Source organism: Cynocephalus volans, chromosome 1 (assembly GCF_027409185.1).
Source record: "Cynocephalus volans isolate mCynVol1 chromosome 1, mCynVol1.pri, whole genome shotgun sequence".
Taxonomy (NCBI): domain Eukaryota; kingdom Metazoa; phylum Chordata; class Mammalia; order Dermoptera; family Cynocephalidae; genus Cynocephalus; species Cynocephalus volans.
The window spans coordinates 110,114,926-110,133,572 of record NC_084460.1 but is presented as its reverse complement, the minus strand read 5'-3'; the positions used below and the strand labels follow the sequence as shown (position 1 = coordinate 110,133,572).

Here is an 18,647-nt window from a genome sequence, read left to right as displayed (position 1 = left end):
TGTTGTAAAAGCAATATTTTATGTTTTAAATAAATAAATAAAAGTAAGGTCAAAATAACTGTAATTTTAATTTATTATTGGTCATATTTTATTTATTCTAATTCAGAACATTATTCATTTTTCCCCACCAAGGAAATCAAAATTTATTTTGCAGATGTATGTGCAAAAAACTTGGAAGTTTGTAGAAATTCACTCTTGAACTGCCCTGGACATGATTCAGAGGCTGATTGAGGGAAGGGCTGAATTTCTGGCTTTAGTGGATCTCTGCGGCTTGGCAATGAGAAGATGGGAAAATTGGCTTCAGGAAGAGGAAGAACTTCACCTTCCTTTAGTGGAGGGAGCCGATAAACATATGAAGTGTGTCTCCCGTGGAAGGGACCGTGTCCTTTACCTGGGCCTTTTTCTTTTGAGTGCCTAGGTGGTGGGCCGTGGTCATGGCGATGGTGATCCTGGGGACCTTGGCTATGTGGTGGTGGGTCACAGGGGCCATAGTCATGGAATTTATGGCCATGAGGAGGGGGTCCATGGGGAGGGGGTCCATGGGGAGGAGGTCCATGGGGAGGAGGTCCATGGGGAGGATGTCCGAAGGGAGGGGGTCCATGGGGAGGGGGTCCATGGGGAGGAGGTCCATGGGGAGGATGTCCGAAGGGAGGGGGTCCATGGGGACGGTGTCCATGGGGGTGATGCTCATGGGACCGGTTCTTACTAGAAGTATGATTGTGAGGGGATCCCTGGATCCCATTGGTGACAAAAGGGTGGTGACGACATCTTAGCCCTGGAGGGGGAGATGGTGGAGGAGCTCCTGGATTAAGTGTTGGTCTGTCTGGGTGATCTTCTGCTGAGGGAGGTGGGCATCCATGTTCATGTGGCTTTGGGGGATGATGATGGTCTCTAGATCCATCTGGCTTAAATGGAGACTTGCCAGCAAAGGGCCATCCACCGCTGATGTTTCTGTGTTCCTGGTAAAGGATGCAGAAGAGTGAATATCATCACGCAAAACAAGAGAAGTTGCAAACAAAAACCGTTATCTACCACCATCATTATTTCACAAAAGGAATAATATTTTGACAACAAAAGAGTCATAAAGATCATCTCAGAATAAAGGATAGTCCTTTAGATGGAATAAATGTTGTATTATGAAAAACTTGATTTACTATCCTTATTTTTCCCATTTCAACATAAAGTGGTAAAACTATGTTATGGAATGGCACCAACCGTAGACCAACATTTGGAAAACTAGTGCCTTATAATTGATATTATCGACAGAGTTCTAAGTCTTGATGATATAGACATTTCTTCCTCCTAAAGTGTAAACAGTTGGCCTCCTCTTTCCCTCATTGATCAGACTTTAATTTTTAAAAAAATCTATGGAGCCATGTTTATGGTGACAAACCTGCCCTTCCTTTTTCTTTCTTTTTTTTTTTGAGTCAGGACATGGACATTCAAATTATTTTCCTTTTTTTTTTTTTTTTTAATAAAAAATAGTGTGAAGAACATCTTTGTGCTCAGCCATAAAATAAAACAAAGATATCTGGGATAGATGTTAAATATTGTTTTGTATGTTATTTTATACAATTTATCTAATAAGTGTGAGGCTAATTCATTCCTCTTAGATTCTATGCCTGATCTTAAAAGCTAAGAATTACTAAGTCTCAGCACTGTCATCCTAACTACAAGGGTCATTTTCATATTCTTTCAAGGTTGATTAAATTGGTCATGATTTTATTTTTCTGCCAATCTTACCATGCCCCATTTCTTGTAAAAATTACTATACTTTTTGTGTCATACCAGCAATTGCCACTTCTTTCTCCAGGGGTCTATTCTCTCTGTATCTTTTTTCCCTTTCTCTCTCTCTCTCTCTCACACACACACACACACACACACACACACACACACACACACACACACACACACACACACACTCACAGATATACACACAGAGCCATAAGAACCAAATATACTACATGTGTAAAACTATCACTTGGTCTGGGCCTGCTCATGAAACAGGCTACTTAGGCAACCCACCTCAAAGTTGAAGACTTCACAGTTTACGACAATGTCTTCTGGGGTTTCCAAGTCAGTGGCTCCTACATCATAAGACAAATCTGCTCTGCAGAATCCAAAGACCTACAAATAAGAGAGAAGCCTGTTAGTGTGCATGGGTGTGTGTGTGCGTGCACAAGCGTGTGGAGGTGGTGTGAAAGTGCCCAGCCAGAGTCGTGAACATCCAGATATTCAGGAAAGGAAGGGGAGCTTTAGAAAACTCAGGGTCGTAGTATCAGCTATCCCTGCCAGTTATTGAAAATCTTTCCTATTCAACACTTAGGGGAAAGTGCAGGTTCCAGAGGATTTCATCACAAGTTGCTATGGTTTTTCTCCACAAGTGGTCCCCAGCAGAGAGCTCCCCCATACCATGTCATTGCTGCTTGGTCTTTAGGCCAACCCTTCTGCCTGTGCCTAGAGAGAACAAGGAATTGTGTGGAAGAGGGAGTTATAAAACTTGAACTCGTCCCTTGGAGGAAAGCGTCGGGAAGGAGGAGCCAGTATAAAGATGGCTTGCATGGACCCTGTCAAGGTGAGCATCTGCTGGCCCCACTCTGAGTACAAGGGCTACAACTGGCTGGCATGCCTGTGCTCCAGAGGCCCCTAAACCCAGCCGTCAAAGTTAGACTAGGACAAGAAGATGACTATTTTCTGGAAGAAACTGTTAATCACTGAGGTTGTGGGTAGAGTTTTGGAGTCAAACAGACCTATATTAATCTTGGCTTCACCATTTACTGGTTGTGTGAATTTACACAAGTTACACAAGATTTCTGAAACTCAGTCTTTGTAAATTGGGTATAATGTTTTCTACCCACAAGTTGTGGGAGGGCTCAATTAAATGAGGTAATGCTTTGAGACATTTAGCACTGAGCCTCCTCTCCTCCAGCCCTGTGGTTCTGCACTGGGCTTGCATTACCTACACAAAGATAGCTAAGGGTTTGTTGGGGATGGGGACAGGGGAGGAAGGTGTCCTTCCTGGTGGCCACTAGGCAGGATTCTAAATCTGGTCAGGTTGCAAATTTAAACAGCCAGAAAAGAAACTAACAAATGTTTCTTCCCTTCTAGCCAGGAAGAAATGTGTTGTTTCACCTCAGAAAAATTCTGGACTTGAAATCAGAAGGCCACAGTTAAAATCCCATGTCCTAACACTTTCTAGCTGCATCCTTAGGTAAGTGGTTAAACTCTTAGGCCCCTTTGTCCCAGGGAATTGGAGGCTGACACTTGCTTCTACTCAGTGGGGTTGTTGTGAGGTTCCAACAAGGCAATAATATATGCGTAGGTGTTTTGTAAACTGTAAGTCACCATGCAAATGCCTATTGAGATCTTCCTCCAGGTAAATGGGTATCTATTTGTAAATGATTGGGGGGAAAATCACACTGGACTGGGCACAAGGAGAATCAGATTCTAATCTCACCTCGGTTGTTAACATTGGCACAACCTTTCCTTTGCTAAGCCTCAGTTACGTCCTCATTTGTCAAATGGGATCCCTGTGGGTGTCAGTGAGATGGAATGAATAAAACCAACTACTGGGGAGGGTCTGAATATAAGCTGGTTATTGGTTTTAGCTAAGCCTTTAATCCTAATCGGTTAAAAAAAAAAAACCTGTTTTAAGTTTAGGTATATATCATGTATGTTGTAAAACCATATTCTCATAATTCATTTAATTTCTCTGTGCCTTGGTTTCTCCATCTACAATCAAGGATAAAAGTAGTATCTACCTCATAGGGTAGTCTGAGGGTTAATAAGTTAATGTATGTGTCAAGCGCTTAGCTGAGTGCCTGGCAGGTAGTAAGTGTTCTCTAGGTGAAACTATTTCACAGACATTATTATACTCACATGACGGTATCTGGGGAAATTCTCACTGGAGCAGTTCCTCACAGAGAAGTCCACATAGTAATTGGTTCTTTCCCCTCCTCTCTGCAATAGAAGGACCAAAATAGTTTCAGAAACAGAAAAAATAAAATAAAATGAAGTAAACATTAGATAGTAAATATCTACTATTTGATACATTGTAAAGCACTATGAGGATTCCAAATCACCTAGGTGCCATTTTTTTTTATGGTTTCTGCCTTTCTAAAATTTATCACATAAGTGATAAGGGGAACACCATTTCACTGAAAACGTTCAAATAATACAGAATAAGCACAGTGGGAAAAATCACCCTTTCTACACCACAACCTCTCAGAGGTCTCACTATCATCTGTTTGAAATGTTTCTCCTTCTAGCCTTTTTCCTAGATGTGTTGCACAAATACAAGCAGATCTAAGTAACATAAATGGGCTCATATTCTAAGTATTATTCTGTAACCTGCTTTTCCCCTTAGCACTACGTCGTGAAACTCTCTCCAATGCACATGGGTCCAAAACATTCTTTTTGGTGACTGCACTATATTCATTCCATTGCTTGTGTGCACCATAATCTATTTAACTTTGCATTTTCAAAATGCCTGACAAACATCGACCAGCTGCTCTGCAAGACAACTCAAGGAGGTTCTTGAGTCCTTGGACTGTGAGGCAGGGACCTGAATGGCTCCAGCCACACCACTGGGTATGGTGAGGCAGTTTCTCTGGGCCTCAGTTTTCCATCATAATATAAGGAGGTTAAAGACTGGATGATTTTTTAACGACTCACATAACCCTAATAGGCTCATCTTTCCCTCTTTCTTTTTTGTTGAATTTCCCTCCTCTCTGTCAGATATCCAATATCTTCCCTTCCAAAAACTAAAAAACTTGCACAACAGCAGTTCTTTGCTTCCTGCTTCCTGTCTATCACAGCCCCAAAGCCTGCAAGAGGGGCCCCAATTTAAAAGCAGCTGGTCAAGTGAGATAGGTGGAAAGGGTGTGTTGTTCAGTTGGTGCCTGCCAGCTTGGAACCTGGACCCTTAGACTTTAGCTGGAAGTTAGTGGAGACTCACGGCTCTTGCAGCTCTCTCTACTTGGTCCACTCTGAAAAAGGTGAAATCACCATTCTCTCTTTTGTACTTCTCAAGGGCTTCATCAGCTTGTTTTTTGTAGAGCTTGGTATCCTCAAAGAAATCCAAGACTACAGAACTGTCTTTGGTATTGGCCACTGCTGAAGAAACTAGAGAAAGAAGATGGCAGTGTCACAATTACTGGGTCAGAAACAGCAATGTCAATGTTGGGACTCAATACATTTAAGTATGTTGGCAAGAATAACAATAACTTCCATTTTACAGATGGTCAAATTGAGGGTCAAAGAAGCTGTCACTTGTTGCAGATCAATCAGCCAATCAGCAGCAGAGCTAAACTGCTGATCCTTCCTTCTGAGCTTTCTGATGCCCAAGTCTCTATTGGGACCCCTATTCATGATGTCGCCACCACCACCACCCATGAAGTGCTAATATTTTGATGAACTCGTCTCTTCTTTTCCAAGGGGGAAGAGATATTATTAACATAAAGTTTTGCCTAGAGAGAGGAGAAGATACAGCTCAACCTTTCTTTAAGGCAACCTCCTGCAGAAGTTGTGTGGCTATTGACTTGTATATTGAATCATGTTGATATTTTCCATTTTTTAAAGGAATTCTGTGATAATTCTTTTTGAAAAAGTAAATAAGAAAAGCATGCAATTTAGAGTCAACACTGCTGGGACAGAGTCATGTCTTCACCACATCTTGACTGTGTTCACAAGGCCAAGTCATTCAGCATTTTCAAGGTTCAAGTATTTTATCTCTAAAATAGAAAGTATCATAATTTTTACTTCACACCTTCTTCTGAGATTAAATGACAAAATATGCATACCCACTTTGTAAACTGTAGAGTAATACGTAACTTTTAGATGTTGAAGTCAATACTTATTGAGTGCTAAGTATACCCTGCATAGTAGAACAACTAATTTAATTCTAATGAGAAGCTTAAGAACTAATACTATTATTATCCTCATTTTACAAATGAGAAAAGCTTTAAAGAGGTTAAGTAACTTGTTCCCAAGATCACACTATTAGTAAATGATGAAGCTGAGATTCAAACTCAAGCCTGACCCCAGAGCCTACGTCTCTATAGTGATGCTATACTGCCTCTTGTAAAGCTCTATTTTTCTAAAAGGAATTTCTTTAAAGGAAGGTGTACCAGTAATGAAGGAAAACTGTCTCACTTCTATTCTCAGGAGATCGAGTAATAATGGAGTCCATGAGGGCAGGGACCTTTTTTGTCATGTACATTATAGTATTATATGATGAATACCACTGGATGATTGAATGCTATTTTAATCTAGAATCAAGTAGCAATTTAACAAGTTACCATACCAGAACTTGTGGTGCAGTTAAAATCGGGCACTCTAAGATCCAGAGATTCAGGCGAATGTGTGATAGCTAGTACCTTGCATTGTCCAATCACCTGTAAGAAAGGGGGTTCAAGTCACTGCATTGCCTTCCTCGGGCTGGATGCAAGGGGACAGAAGGTGATGCGGTACACTCTAACTAACCATGTGAAATGTATCTGGAGTTTTCTTTATCAAACTCTGTCTCAAAACCTGCATTTTCTTCGTCTGTTTCTGTGTGCTGCATACTATTGGCACCCCAAACCCTCATGAGAACCAGGGGGGGCCTGTTTAAATGGACCATGACCATATACCAAATATTTTCAAAGGAAAAAAAGCTAAATTCCTAGGTGTGTAAACTTCTTATTTTCTGGGAATGAAATCTTCTATCTGTGTTTATTTGCCTTTGTGTTCTCCGCCTGTGGCACAGAACCTGGCGTCTGAGCACCCATAGTCACTGTGCAGAAGACCCCATTCCTCACTGTAACTAATCCCTTTGGCTATTCCTGCTAATGGGACACAAGTACCAATTCTTAGATTCTTGGACCCATAGACTGTCAGGGCTGGAAAGGACCTTAGAGCCCACCTACTCTAAACCCCTCCTCTATTTTACAGTTGAGGAGACTGAAGTCTGGGGATGTTTGGTGATCTGCCCATGGCCTCACAGCTGGTCATGCTATCCCATCGGACCACCAGCCCTGTTGACTTATCTTGAACTGAGTTCCCAGGAATGGCTCTCAGGAGATATTACTCAAGGTCAACATAATCATCATGAACCTCAAAGCAAAAGCTGCCCTTAGTCTTTTGCTGTGTTAGCCCAGGCATGTGTCTACCCCGAGGAAGCAGTGTAAGGAAAGTAAGAAAGATCAAATGAGGGGAGTGGTACCCTGTTTACTTACTAAATCAGATGGACGTCTAGAAACAGCTGGCTCACAGTCATCCCAGTGTTTTCTGGAGAGGACCGGACAATCAGTTTCCTTCACATCTAAGGCTAAATAATAGACAGTTGCAGATTCCTGAGGAATGCCAAGAAAGCAATAGGTGAGTAGCACGTGGGAACCCAGAGGTTTTTAGATAAACACAATCTATTTCTTAAACAGAATTCCTGCTGCTTTCCAAATCTTTGCAGATTTCTTATCTTTGTGTCATTTGATCTATATATTTGAACATAGCTACGAAGAGTTATCCAAATGTTTTTTAAATATAGCTTCAAAGAATCATTTCCAGATTTTTTAAATATAGCTTCAAAGAGTTATTTCCAAATGTTGTTTGTTTGTTTGTTTGAATATAGCTTTAAAGGGTTATTTCCAGTTTTTTTTTTTCCCAAATGTTTTCATGATGTTACTCCTGCCCACAAACTTTAAAAAGCTATCACCAAATGGCAGTGCTGGTTTGGGTGGAGGCATTGAAGGGACATGCCTAGAATTATAAGTGATGACAGCCACATGATGGCCCAGGCTGCATCTACAGTTCTGCCTTCTCACTGAGCTCTATTCCTGAACTTGGATGTTTTGGTTTGATTTCAACTTGCCCAAAGCTAAACCCACTTGCTTCTCTTATAAACCAGCTGCCTTTCTCAACTTCGCTTGTCTTTGTCAGTGGCACCATTAACCACTTACTACCTTAGGCTCTGGCTTAAAATACTGTAAGTCAAATTTGATTCTTTTCTTTGCTTTTAGCATCCAGTCACCAGGCCATGACTGGTCTTTCTTTGAAATGTCTCTCACGTCTATTCCTCATTTTCCTAATTCCCACTGATTAGGTCTAGTCCTTATTTCTTCATTCCCGAATGCATGAAATAGCTTCCTATTTCATGTCCCTGTCACCTGCCTTCATCTCCTCAGGCACACAGTGCTCCTCTTTATACTACCACCCACTGTGTATACTACCACTCAGAAGTAGGACAGTGCTGATTCATCCTGTGTCGTACACGTGTGGCGGAGAGCCTGGAATGAGACTGATGGTCACTAAATTGCTGGCAGAATCCTAAATTCCTGTCCTCCTGTTCTCTGCAAACTGTAGTGCCTCCCTTGCTAACCCTTTAATGGTCTGGTGTCCTCTGTCATATGCCACGGTCTGGTCTCTCTGATTTCAGTTGTTCTGTCAAAGGGAGGGTGGATTTTTGTTTGTTCGTTTGTTTGTTTTCAGTGGTGGTGGGGGGGAGTCTTTAGCATCCCTTCATAATCTCTATTAGCACCTCAAATCCATTTCCAATAAGCATATGACGTAAGTGAAGACAGTAGGCTTGCTGGGCTTCAAGATAAGCATAGTCTCTCTTCGAAGCTGATGGCTGCTCTACAGCAACATAGAACTTCTGGAACTATCCTCCTCCACCCCGTTCTGATTCCCTACGCACCTAGAAACTATGTGCCTGGAATTCACCTGGAATACCTTTAACTTCTTCCTATTCAAATCCCACCCATTCTTCAGGACCCAGCTGAAGCCTTCTCCCATTCAATCTTAATAGATCTCCTTATATTAAATTGCTCCAGCATCTATAGCACTCACTTGGTCACTTGAATATTGTCAGGGTCAGAACATGATACACCAAAGTGTGGTGTTTTGGCATGCTGAGTGCTTTGAACTAAAGGAAATCAAAAGGGCCTCAGAAACAAGATCTATCTGACCTTCTCCTGTCTTGCTGTCTTCTGACTTTCTTTCTCCCCCCAAGTCAGGACATAGAAACCAGAAGCCCTCTCTCTCAAAGCAGCTGTAAAACCTAGAAATACTCCTCTAACCTTCTCCCCTGACTTTCTGTGTAGGAGCTGGCTGTGAAGAAATTCTCCGACCTACCTTATAGGATTGTAGGTCATAAGACACTCATTCCAGAAGGGTTCCTACCCTGTACCTGGGAGGAAGGAATGCCACACAGACAGGCCAAGAATAATCTGAATAGACAGGCCTTGCTGGGTTTCTCCCCTTTAGTCTGTTACCACTAGATCATACCCTTTTGTCCAGTCACGTTTCTACATGGCTGTCCGTTCTTTATTGAATCTAAGCATAAAAATGGATAGTCTTCCATGGGTCTTTGGGCCTTCATTTCTGAAATCACTTATGTCACATAAAACTTTGATGAAATAAATTCATATGTTTTCTCCTGTTAATCTGTCTTTGTCAGTTTTATTTTAAACCCAGCCAGGAACCCTAGGAGGGTTAAGGAAACATTTTCTCCCCGGCTGTCTATCCTATTTTACACAGTTTGCCTGTGTGTGTCAGAAGATTATTATTATTTTCTCTCACAGTACTTAGCATTCCATTGGGCTAAGCATAAGTGCTTACAAGTACTTACAGATTGATTCATAGTTAAGGACATGCTAATAACAAACATTAGTTTAAAGGAAAAAAAGAATGACCTAGAGCAGCCACAGAAACTAAGCAGAACACCCTGACCAAAGCCTTTCATTGTACAAGCAGAAACTTAGGGGCTAGAGTTGTGTTTGCCCTGGTACATGGTTTCCCACCTCAGCTTTACAATTGGCCATTCCTCACCTGTTTGTCCAAGTGGGCATCAGTGACCCGCAGCAACTGGAAAATGTAGCCATCCCGTCGCCTTTTATTGATCTGGTCTAGAGCTTTCTCAGCCACAGGCTTAGCAGTGTCGCAGTCAGTGGGGCTCACGGCACATGAATACTGCAGTGTGATCAAAAGCAGTACTACAGTGAGTGCCTTCATTTTGTTAAACCATCCCTTGCTATGGTCTACCTAGCAGAGAATTTTATAGAGACTTTCTGAAACACACACACACACACACACACACAATTGATTAAACAAAGTCTTTATACATGTTTGTTGTGTAACTCGGGATGTTCACCTTGACCCTTTGTTCAAATATCCACAACAGGCTGTAAATGATTAGTGGGTCCTGGAGACAGAAAGTTGAGAAACACCACTGGTGAGTGAGCAAAACTGTGATCTGCACAAATCTAGATATTTCTAATAGGCAGCAGATCCAAACTGTGTTTCTGACCATAAGCACTGCCTATGTTGGTATGGGGGTGCAGTTAGGGGTAAAGTAATTCTCCTACATCTGCCTGTCTCAGCTGGAAAACTCTACCATCAGTCTCCTTTTCAGATTATGACACTGAAACTCCTCAGTAGAATGCAACTGCATTATCTGAGGGAGGTAACATGTTATAAACAGTTAACATCATAAACGGAGCTGACTTCAGATAGGATAGAATGATTAAGAGGCTGTCTCTTTGAAGTCAGATCTGAATTTTCAACGCTGACATTGTTACTTTCTTGCTGTGTGATGCTGGGAAAGCAAGCTATCAAACATCTCTGATCTTAGCCTCCTCATTTATAACATGGGGTTAATACCTCTTGGCAGGCTCATGTGATAATTAAATAAGAAAACATATGTAAAGCAACTAATATAATTCTTGGCACAGATTAGGTGCTGAATAAATGGTGCTATTGATGATGATGATGATGTTGATGATGATGGTGATTAGTGTTCCTGGAAAGAATTTGGGGCAACTCCATGCCATCCCACTTCTCTGCAGTACTTAAAGCAGGCCCAAAAGAATTAGTTCACGGGGAAGAGGACATGGGGTGAGAGCAGGAGTCGAGCGAGTGGATGCCCATCCCACTGTGGGAGGGGCTCAGCACCGGGGGACAGGGCTGGGATACAGGTGACACCATACTCCCCGCACCCTGCAAGAAACTAATATACCTACATGAAACCTTCGTACCAGTGGAGGCCAGCAGCATTAGGAAGGACCAGAGGGAATCAGCCTAGATTCCCTCCCCATTGCCAACAAATAGCCTGACTGGAGGCACCATCTCCCTTCCTCCCTGCTTTTTCTCAGCAGTGGGAGGTCCATGAGAGTCTACGGCAATTGTTCTCAGCCTTGGTTTCATATTAGAATCACCTAAAAAGCTTTACAAAATCCTTGTGTCTGGGACTCCCTTCAGAACAATTAAATCAGAATCTCTGGGGGTGGACTCACATATTGGTAGTTTCAGTTCCAGTGTGCAGTGAAGGTTGAGAACTACTGGGACTCTAGGCAAAACTGAAGGGAGGGAAAGAATTTGAAGAGAGAAAGAAAAAGAAGGTATGTGAAAAATAGAATTCACTTCCAAGAGTCACAGATTGGTTTAGTGAGCACTAAATGTGGAAGAATTATGTTTTGAATAATGTTTGAGACTGAACTTTTATACCAGCAACACTGGCTTTTAAATACCCAATGGGACCACTCCAGTGTAACTCAGAAAGACAGGAATAGTATGGAATCTGGTCAAGGTGTTCAGGGACTAGAACCCAGTGGGGCAGGGGGAAAGCTATCGATGAAACAGGAACTGTTTTACATTTCAATGAGTTGAACTCCTTAAGTAAGGCTTTCTATTATTGTTATATTGGCTGTACCCAATATGGGGTGCCCTGGGTGAACCAAACACTGGTGTAGGTGAAGGGCTGGGAATGCTAAAGGTATGGGAAGAGGCACCAAGAACTTTTCCTACGGTACTGTTTGCTGAGACTTAGTGACACCTGCAGGAGCCTTGTGTCCTCTTCCTCTTGTGTTATTCAATCTTAAAAACAGATACAGTGCTAACGATGCCATTCCAGTAACTGGGTAGTTTCAGGTGAGACATCTCAGGGAGCACATTGAGGGTGCCGGGACGGTGAGGTTTGGAGAAGATAGAACAATAGTGAGTAGGAGAGATATTTTGTCCTGGGGAACTGTCTGATGACCTAAGAAGGGGCATTTGGCTTTGGGGAAGCTTCCTGGACAGTCGGAACCACAGAATGACCTCAGATGTGAAATCAAGAGGTTGAGTGGTGACTTTTCCAAGACAGATGTGCAGGACAGACTGGGGTAGACAGGTCTTCATCTCCACGTTCTCATTCTGGCATTCAGGTTCTTTCTGGGTGTCCTGCCCATGTAATCAGAAAAAGCCAGCTAAAAGAGTTTTTATTCTTTGAAGATTTTTTACTCATTAGAATACATGCTCTTTGTAAAGAATGTGGAAAATACAAAAAGAGTAAAGGAAATTCACCTCTAATTCCACCACCATGAGAAAAATCAGCTATTTATAACAAATAATTTCTTCACAGACTTTTTTCTATTTGAATATATGTAATATATATGTTTTGCACCATCAGAATTGTCCTGTACATATAGGTGATTTTTTCCTCCACTGTGGTTGATTATTTATTTACTTATAACCTCTATATTTTTTATATATTAATAGAAACCATATAAGCTTTATAGATGTTGTGCTTGGTTTTTTATAGGATTTAAATTTTTGAGTAATTTTAATTATGCAATTTTTAATCATAGACATAACCCCTGCAAAAAGTAAAAAAAAAAAAAATTACATTGCAGAATATTGTTAAATAAAAATGTTCTCTCTCCCCCATCCCTCATCCCTCAAACCCTTTTCCAAGATACAGACTTTTAACAATTTCTTGTTTTGTATGGTTTAAATATTGTATTTTCCCCTCAAGGTTATACTGTGAGGACTTTCCCAGATTATTTTTTCTTCAGAAAGATTATTTTCAAGATTATGTGCTATTGCATGCTGTAAATATGTTAATGTATTTAATATTCCCATATTTTTGGCCATGTATGTTGTCACCAGCTATTTATTCTTATAAGTAATGCTATAGGGGACATCCTTGTAAATCTTTAATTATTTTTTTGGAAAGCACTGAGTAAGTTAATTTTACAACATTCAGAATTTTATAACATTCAATTATTTAGTAATAGAAGTCACTTTTTAAAAAAGAAGATTCAGTTTTCTATTAGTCCATTTCTGTTGCTTAAAACACCTGAAACTGGTCATTCATTATTACTTTCATTTTTAGAAACATAATTGATTATACATATTTGTGGGGTACAGAGTTGACTATCAGTATTTGTGTACAATATGTTATGATCAAATCAGGACAGTTGGCATATTCGTCATTACAAAACATACTCATTCTTTGTGTCCGTGAACCAGTTTCTCCCTAACCCCTTACACTCCCCGTTTCCTCCCTCTAATAATTACAGCTCTGTTCTCTCCTTCTGAACGTTGAAAGTATTATTGTGTTTGTTGTTTATTTCCTTGTTTCTTTCTTTTTTAGCTCCCACATGAGTGAGGACATGTGGTATTTCTCTTTCTGTGCCTGGCTTATTTCAGTTAACATAATTTTCTCCAAGTTCATCCATGCTGCTCCAAATGGCAGAATTTCATTCTTTTTATGGCTGAGTAGAATTTCATTGTGTATATATACCACATTTTCTTTATCCAGTCATCTGTCGATGGACATTTAGGTTGATTCCAATTCTTGGCTATTGTAAATAAAGCTGCAATAAACATGGGGGTGCAGGTTTCCCTTAGACATCATGATTTCCATTCCTTTGCATATATATACCCAGTAGTGGGATTGCTGGATCATATGGTAGTTCTAGTGGTTTGAGAAACCTCCATACTGTTTTCCATAAAGACTGTACTAATTCACAGTCTCCTCAACAGTGTAGAAGGGTTTCCCTTTCTCCACATCTTTGCCAGCATTTGTCATTCTCTGTCTTTTTGATAATAGCCAGGCTAACTGGGGTGAGATGATATCTCAATGTGGTTTTGATTTGCATTTCCCCTATGATTAGTGATGTTGAACATTTTTTCATGTACCTGTTGGCCATTTGTATGTCTTCCTTTGAGAAATGCCCATTCGGCTGCTTTGAAAATTTTTTAATTGGATTACTTGGGGTTTTGTTTGTTTGCTTTTACCGATAAGTTGTTTGAGTTCCTTTGTATTCTGGATATTAACTCCTTGTTGGATGCATAATTTGCAAATATTTTCTCCCATTCTGTAGATTGTCTTTTCACTGTGTTGTTTCCTTTGCTGTGCAGAAGCTTTTCAGGATATAATTCCATTTGTTTATTTTTTTTCCTTTGTTGCCTATGCTTTGGGGATCTTATCATAAAGTCTTTGCCCAGTCCTGAAGTGTTTCCCCTCTGTTTCCTTCTAGGAGTTTTATAGTGAAACTGCTAATTTATATATATATATATATATATATATATATATATATTTTTTTTTTTTTTTGGTCTTTTTTGTGACTGGCCGCACTGCGCTCAGCCAGTGAGTGCACCGGCCATCCCTATATAGGATCCGAACCCGCGGCGGGAGCACTGCTGCGCTCCCAGCGCTGCACTCTCCCGAGTGTGCCACAGGGTCGGCCCTGAAACTGCTAATTTATAAAGGAGTGAAATTTATTTCTTACAGTTTTGGAGGCTGGGAAGTCCACGGTCCTGGAGTACATCTGTTGAGGGCCTTCTTCTGGGTGGGAACTCTCTACAGAGTCCCATAGTGATGCAGGGTATCACATGGCGAGAATCCCAAGAGCTCCTTATAAAGCCACCGGCCCACAGCCACGATAACTCATTACTTCATGAATGGATTCGTTCATTCTCGAGGGCACAGTCCTCACAATCCAATTACCTCTCAAAGGCCTCACGTTTCAAATACCATAATTGGATTTCCCACCCTCTTAGCACTGTTACAGTGGGGATCAAGTTTCCAACATGTGAACTTTTGGGGGACACATTTGACCTATAGCAAGTTTTTATCAGTCATTTAATGGTATCTATTTTGATAATTTTACTCTTAAAAAAATAGGCTTTATTTTTTTAGAGCAGTTTTAGGTTCATAGCAAAATTAAGTAGAAATTAGAGAGTTCCTGTGTACTCCCTATGTACTCCCCCTACACTCACAGCTTCCCCCACTATAAACATTTGAGCTTGAGTGGTACATGTGTTAGAACTGATGAACTTACAATGACACAGTGCTATCACCCAAAGTCCTTGCTTACATTAGAGTTCACTTTTGGTTATTCATTCTGTTGGTTCTGACAAAAGTATAATGACTTGTATCCACCATTATAGTATCGTACAGTGTAGTTTCACTGCCCTAGAAATTCTCTCTGCTCCACCTATTCATCCCTTCCACCCCCTAACCCCTGGCAACCACTGATCTTTTTACTGTCTTCATAGTTTGCCTTTTCAGAATGTCATATAGTTGAAATTACACAGTATGTAGCTTTTTCAGATTGTCTTCTTTCACTTAGTAATATACATTTAAGTTTCCTCCATGTCTTTTCGTGGCTTGATATCTCATTTCTTTTTAGTGCCAAATAATATTCTATTGTCTGGATGTATAGTACCACAGTTTATTTATCCACTCACCTACTAAGGGACATCTTTATTGCTTTCAAGTTTTGGCATTTATGAGCATATCTGCTACAAACATCCATGTGTGGGTTTTTGTGTAGACATAAGTTTTCGAATCATTTGGGTAAATACCAAGGAGTGTGATTGCTGGATCATATGGTAAGAATATGTTTAGTTTTGTAGGAAACTGCCAAGCTGTCTGCTAAAGTGGCTGTACCACTTTGCATTTCTTGCTAGCATTTGGTGTTGTCAGTGTTCTGGATTTTGGCCATTCTAATAGGTATGTAGTGGTATCTCACTGTTGTTTTAATTTGCATTTCCTTGATAACATATGATGTTCAGCATCTTTTCATATGTTTATTTGCCATCTTTATAACTTGTTTGGTGAGGTTCAAATCTTTTGCTGATTTTTGAATTGGAGTGTTCATTTTCCTATTGTTGAAGAAGTTACTTTTAAGGATTCATCAGAGATAACTCTTTTTTTTTTTTTTTTTTTTTAAAGATGACCAGTAAGGGGATCTTAACCCTTGACTTGGTGTTGTCAGCACCACGCTCACCCAGTGAGCTAACTGGCCATCCATATATGGGATCCGAACCCGTGACCTTGGTGTTATCAGCACCACACTCTCCCGAGTGAGCCACGGGTCGGCCCAGAGATAACTCTTAATGGAGATACTCATGACTAGAAATGCTCAACTCCTGAAGTTTCAGCATGGAAGATTAGTGCTTGCAATTTGCAAACCACTGATTATTTCAACAGAGTATCAGATGAGGAATAATTATACCACTTTGAGCTATTGGCAAGGATGTGGGTTGCTTGCCTGCATGAGGTTTGCAGAGTAAGAAAAGAGGGACTGAAAGCTAGAGCAACAGCATCTAACAGGTGAACCAGAGAAGAGGAACCTAAGTTGGGGCCTGAGGGGTGTGGCCAGAAAGGTAGGAGAAAAACCTGGAGCAGTGGGACAAAGTTTACTTGAGAAAGTTTAAAGAACAAGTGGGTCAGCATTGCCAAATGCTTGAAAGAGTATAAGTAAATGTGAACAGAAACGCTTCCTTTGAATTGAGATAAGGAGATCGTGAGGGAACAGCAGGCAATGGGAAGAGCAGAACTCACATTGCAGTGAGCTGAGGAACGAAAAGGTGGCAAGGACGTGGCAAGGACAGGAACAGTTCACTTCTTCAAGAACTCAGCCCTGGAAAGAGAAAGGAGGTTGCAGGTTGGGGGAGACACAAAGTCTAAGGTTTTTCCCTACCCTTTTCTCGATATAGAAGGGTGTTAGAGAACGCCCTTGGGAAAATCCCCTACCTGGGCTTGTAATGGTTTTTCTGTTTTCCCCTAGGCCCATCCTTTGGCTTTCTCTGCCTGGCTCTGTCTCCCAAGCTCACTCCTGGGGACTGAACAACTCAGGCTCCCCTGCTGGCTCCCCTGCTTTGAACTCTTGGGTTCAAAGAGCCAGTGGGGGAGGAGATTAGAAGGAGACAGGAAGGAAGGGAGAGGGCGTGGTGTTTAGCCTCTTCTTCCTGCTCAGGCACCAGGTTGTGCACTGGCTGCATCCCTCCACCAGGGCAGCCCCTGACAGGCAGCCCCTCCCCCACAGCTCCTGCTCACACTGGGCCTGGAGGAGCCAGCCATTCCTCCTCCCACCTTCTCAGCCCAGCATGGTAAAAGTTCCCCACTGTTGCTATTCTCCAGGTGCCTCAGTCCTGTGGTTTGGATGTCCTCTCAAGCTCATGTCAGAGCTTAATTCCCAATATTGTATTTGAAAGGTGGGGCCTTTAAGAGGGGGTTAGATCATGTGGACTATGCCCTCATATGAATGGATTAATCCATTCATGGATTAATGCGTTAATGGGTTAGTGGGTTATCAGGGAGTAGACTGGTGGCTTTATAAGGAGAGCAAGTGAGCATGTTAACTCTCGTTCTCTCATGCCCTTTTCACCATGTGATAACCTGCATTGCCACAGGACTCTGCAGAGAGCTCCCACCAAGGTCTCCACCAGATGTGTCCCTTGGACTTTGGACTTCCCAGCTTCCAAAACTGTAAGAAATAAGTTTTGTTTCTTCATCAATTACCCAATTTCGGGTATTCTGTTATAAGCAACAGAAAACGAACTAATATGCTCAGCATCCCTTGTCATTCCCTCACACTGGTCCACAGGCTTCATGAAAGGTCTTTCCACTAAAGTCTTTTCAGTTGAGTCATCGGAGTACAGTTCTGCTCCCTGCCAGACCCTCACTGAAACAGGATGAAAGATCACATACTCATTTTTCCTTCTCGTGGGAAACAGATAAAAGTAATAGTGTGTGAATACGGTCTACTTCTCTTATGCAAATTGTGCCAAGGCCTATGTGACTCTTCTAAGAAATGGCTGCCAGGATGGAGGACAATAGTTACATCTGCAAATTCCATTTCAAAATGTCAAAAGTCCTATCTTGTGTGTGTGTGCGTATATATATTTCTACTGGAGGGGAAATTTGTCCCATGGTTTTTTCAATATGGAAAAAGAAAACTACGAGTGAATGTCATAATGGGCCTCTTATTGTCTGTCCTGAGAGAAATGGTAACAATAATGAGAACTGCTGTGGTCTGGCGTTCCCAGAGCCCAGCACAGGCCACAGCACACTTCTCTTCCATTTGCCTTGTCTCTGAGTGAGTTCCCCATTCCTGAGACCCAGAGATTTTCAGACAGATGAAAAGAGGCAGAGGGTTGATAAGGGCACAGGCAGTGCCCAGCTAGTGCTTGATCTTGAAACTCAAGGGGATGTGGAGAATGAAACTCTGCTGGGCCTCAGTTTCTTGTATCTCTGAGTATTAGGAAAAGTATCTTTACCCATGGAATGCTTTAATACAGAGATTTGTACATAGATATACAGCAGAAAGGATAACACTTTATAAGCAGGAGGTTGAGGACACAAGAGGCTTCTCTCCATGGCATGAGACTGCACCTTAAGGCAGGTGCTGCTCAGTGTACAATGCAGTGTATAGTGTACAGTGTGGCCCAAGTTCATTATTTCCATTTCCAGACAACATGTTGAGACCAAGAGGGGTCAACTAGACATGCTTTATTAGCCACTCTCTGCATTTGCACTCTATCTCTCTGCTCCCCATCCCCACCAACTCTCATCTCATGCAGCGCCCCACAGCCCCATGGAATCCTCTATGTAATTG

At 41.5% G+C, this 18,647-nt stretch overlaps 1 protein-coding gene across 1 annotated transcript; it reads right to left on the bottom strand.

The window, feature by feature from the left end:
• Positions 1 to 143: 143 nt before the first annotated feature.
• Positions 144 to 9,990, bottom strand: HRG (histidine rich glycoprotein). Its single transcript, XM_063078543.1, has 7 exons — positions 9,808 to 9,990; positions 7,218 to 7,334; positions 6,305 to 6,395; positions 4,958 to 5,124; positions 3,880 to 3,960; positions 2,026 to 2,127; positions 144 to 959 (listed from the first exon to the last, which is right to left on the bottom strand). Exons 1-7 carry the CDS (start codon positions 9,988 to 9,990, stop codon positions 144 to 146), a joined length of 1,557 nt encoding a protein of 518 aa, XP_062934613.1.
• Positions 9,991 to 18,647: the final 8,657 nt, after the last annotated feature.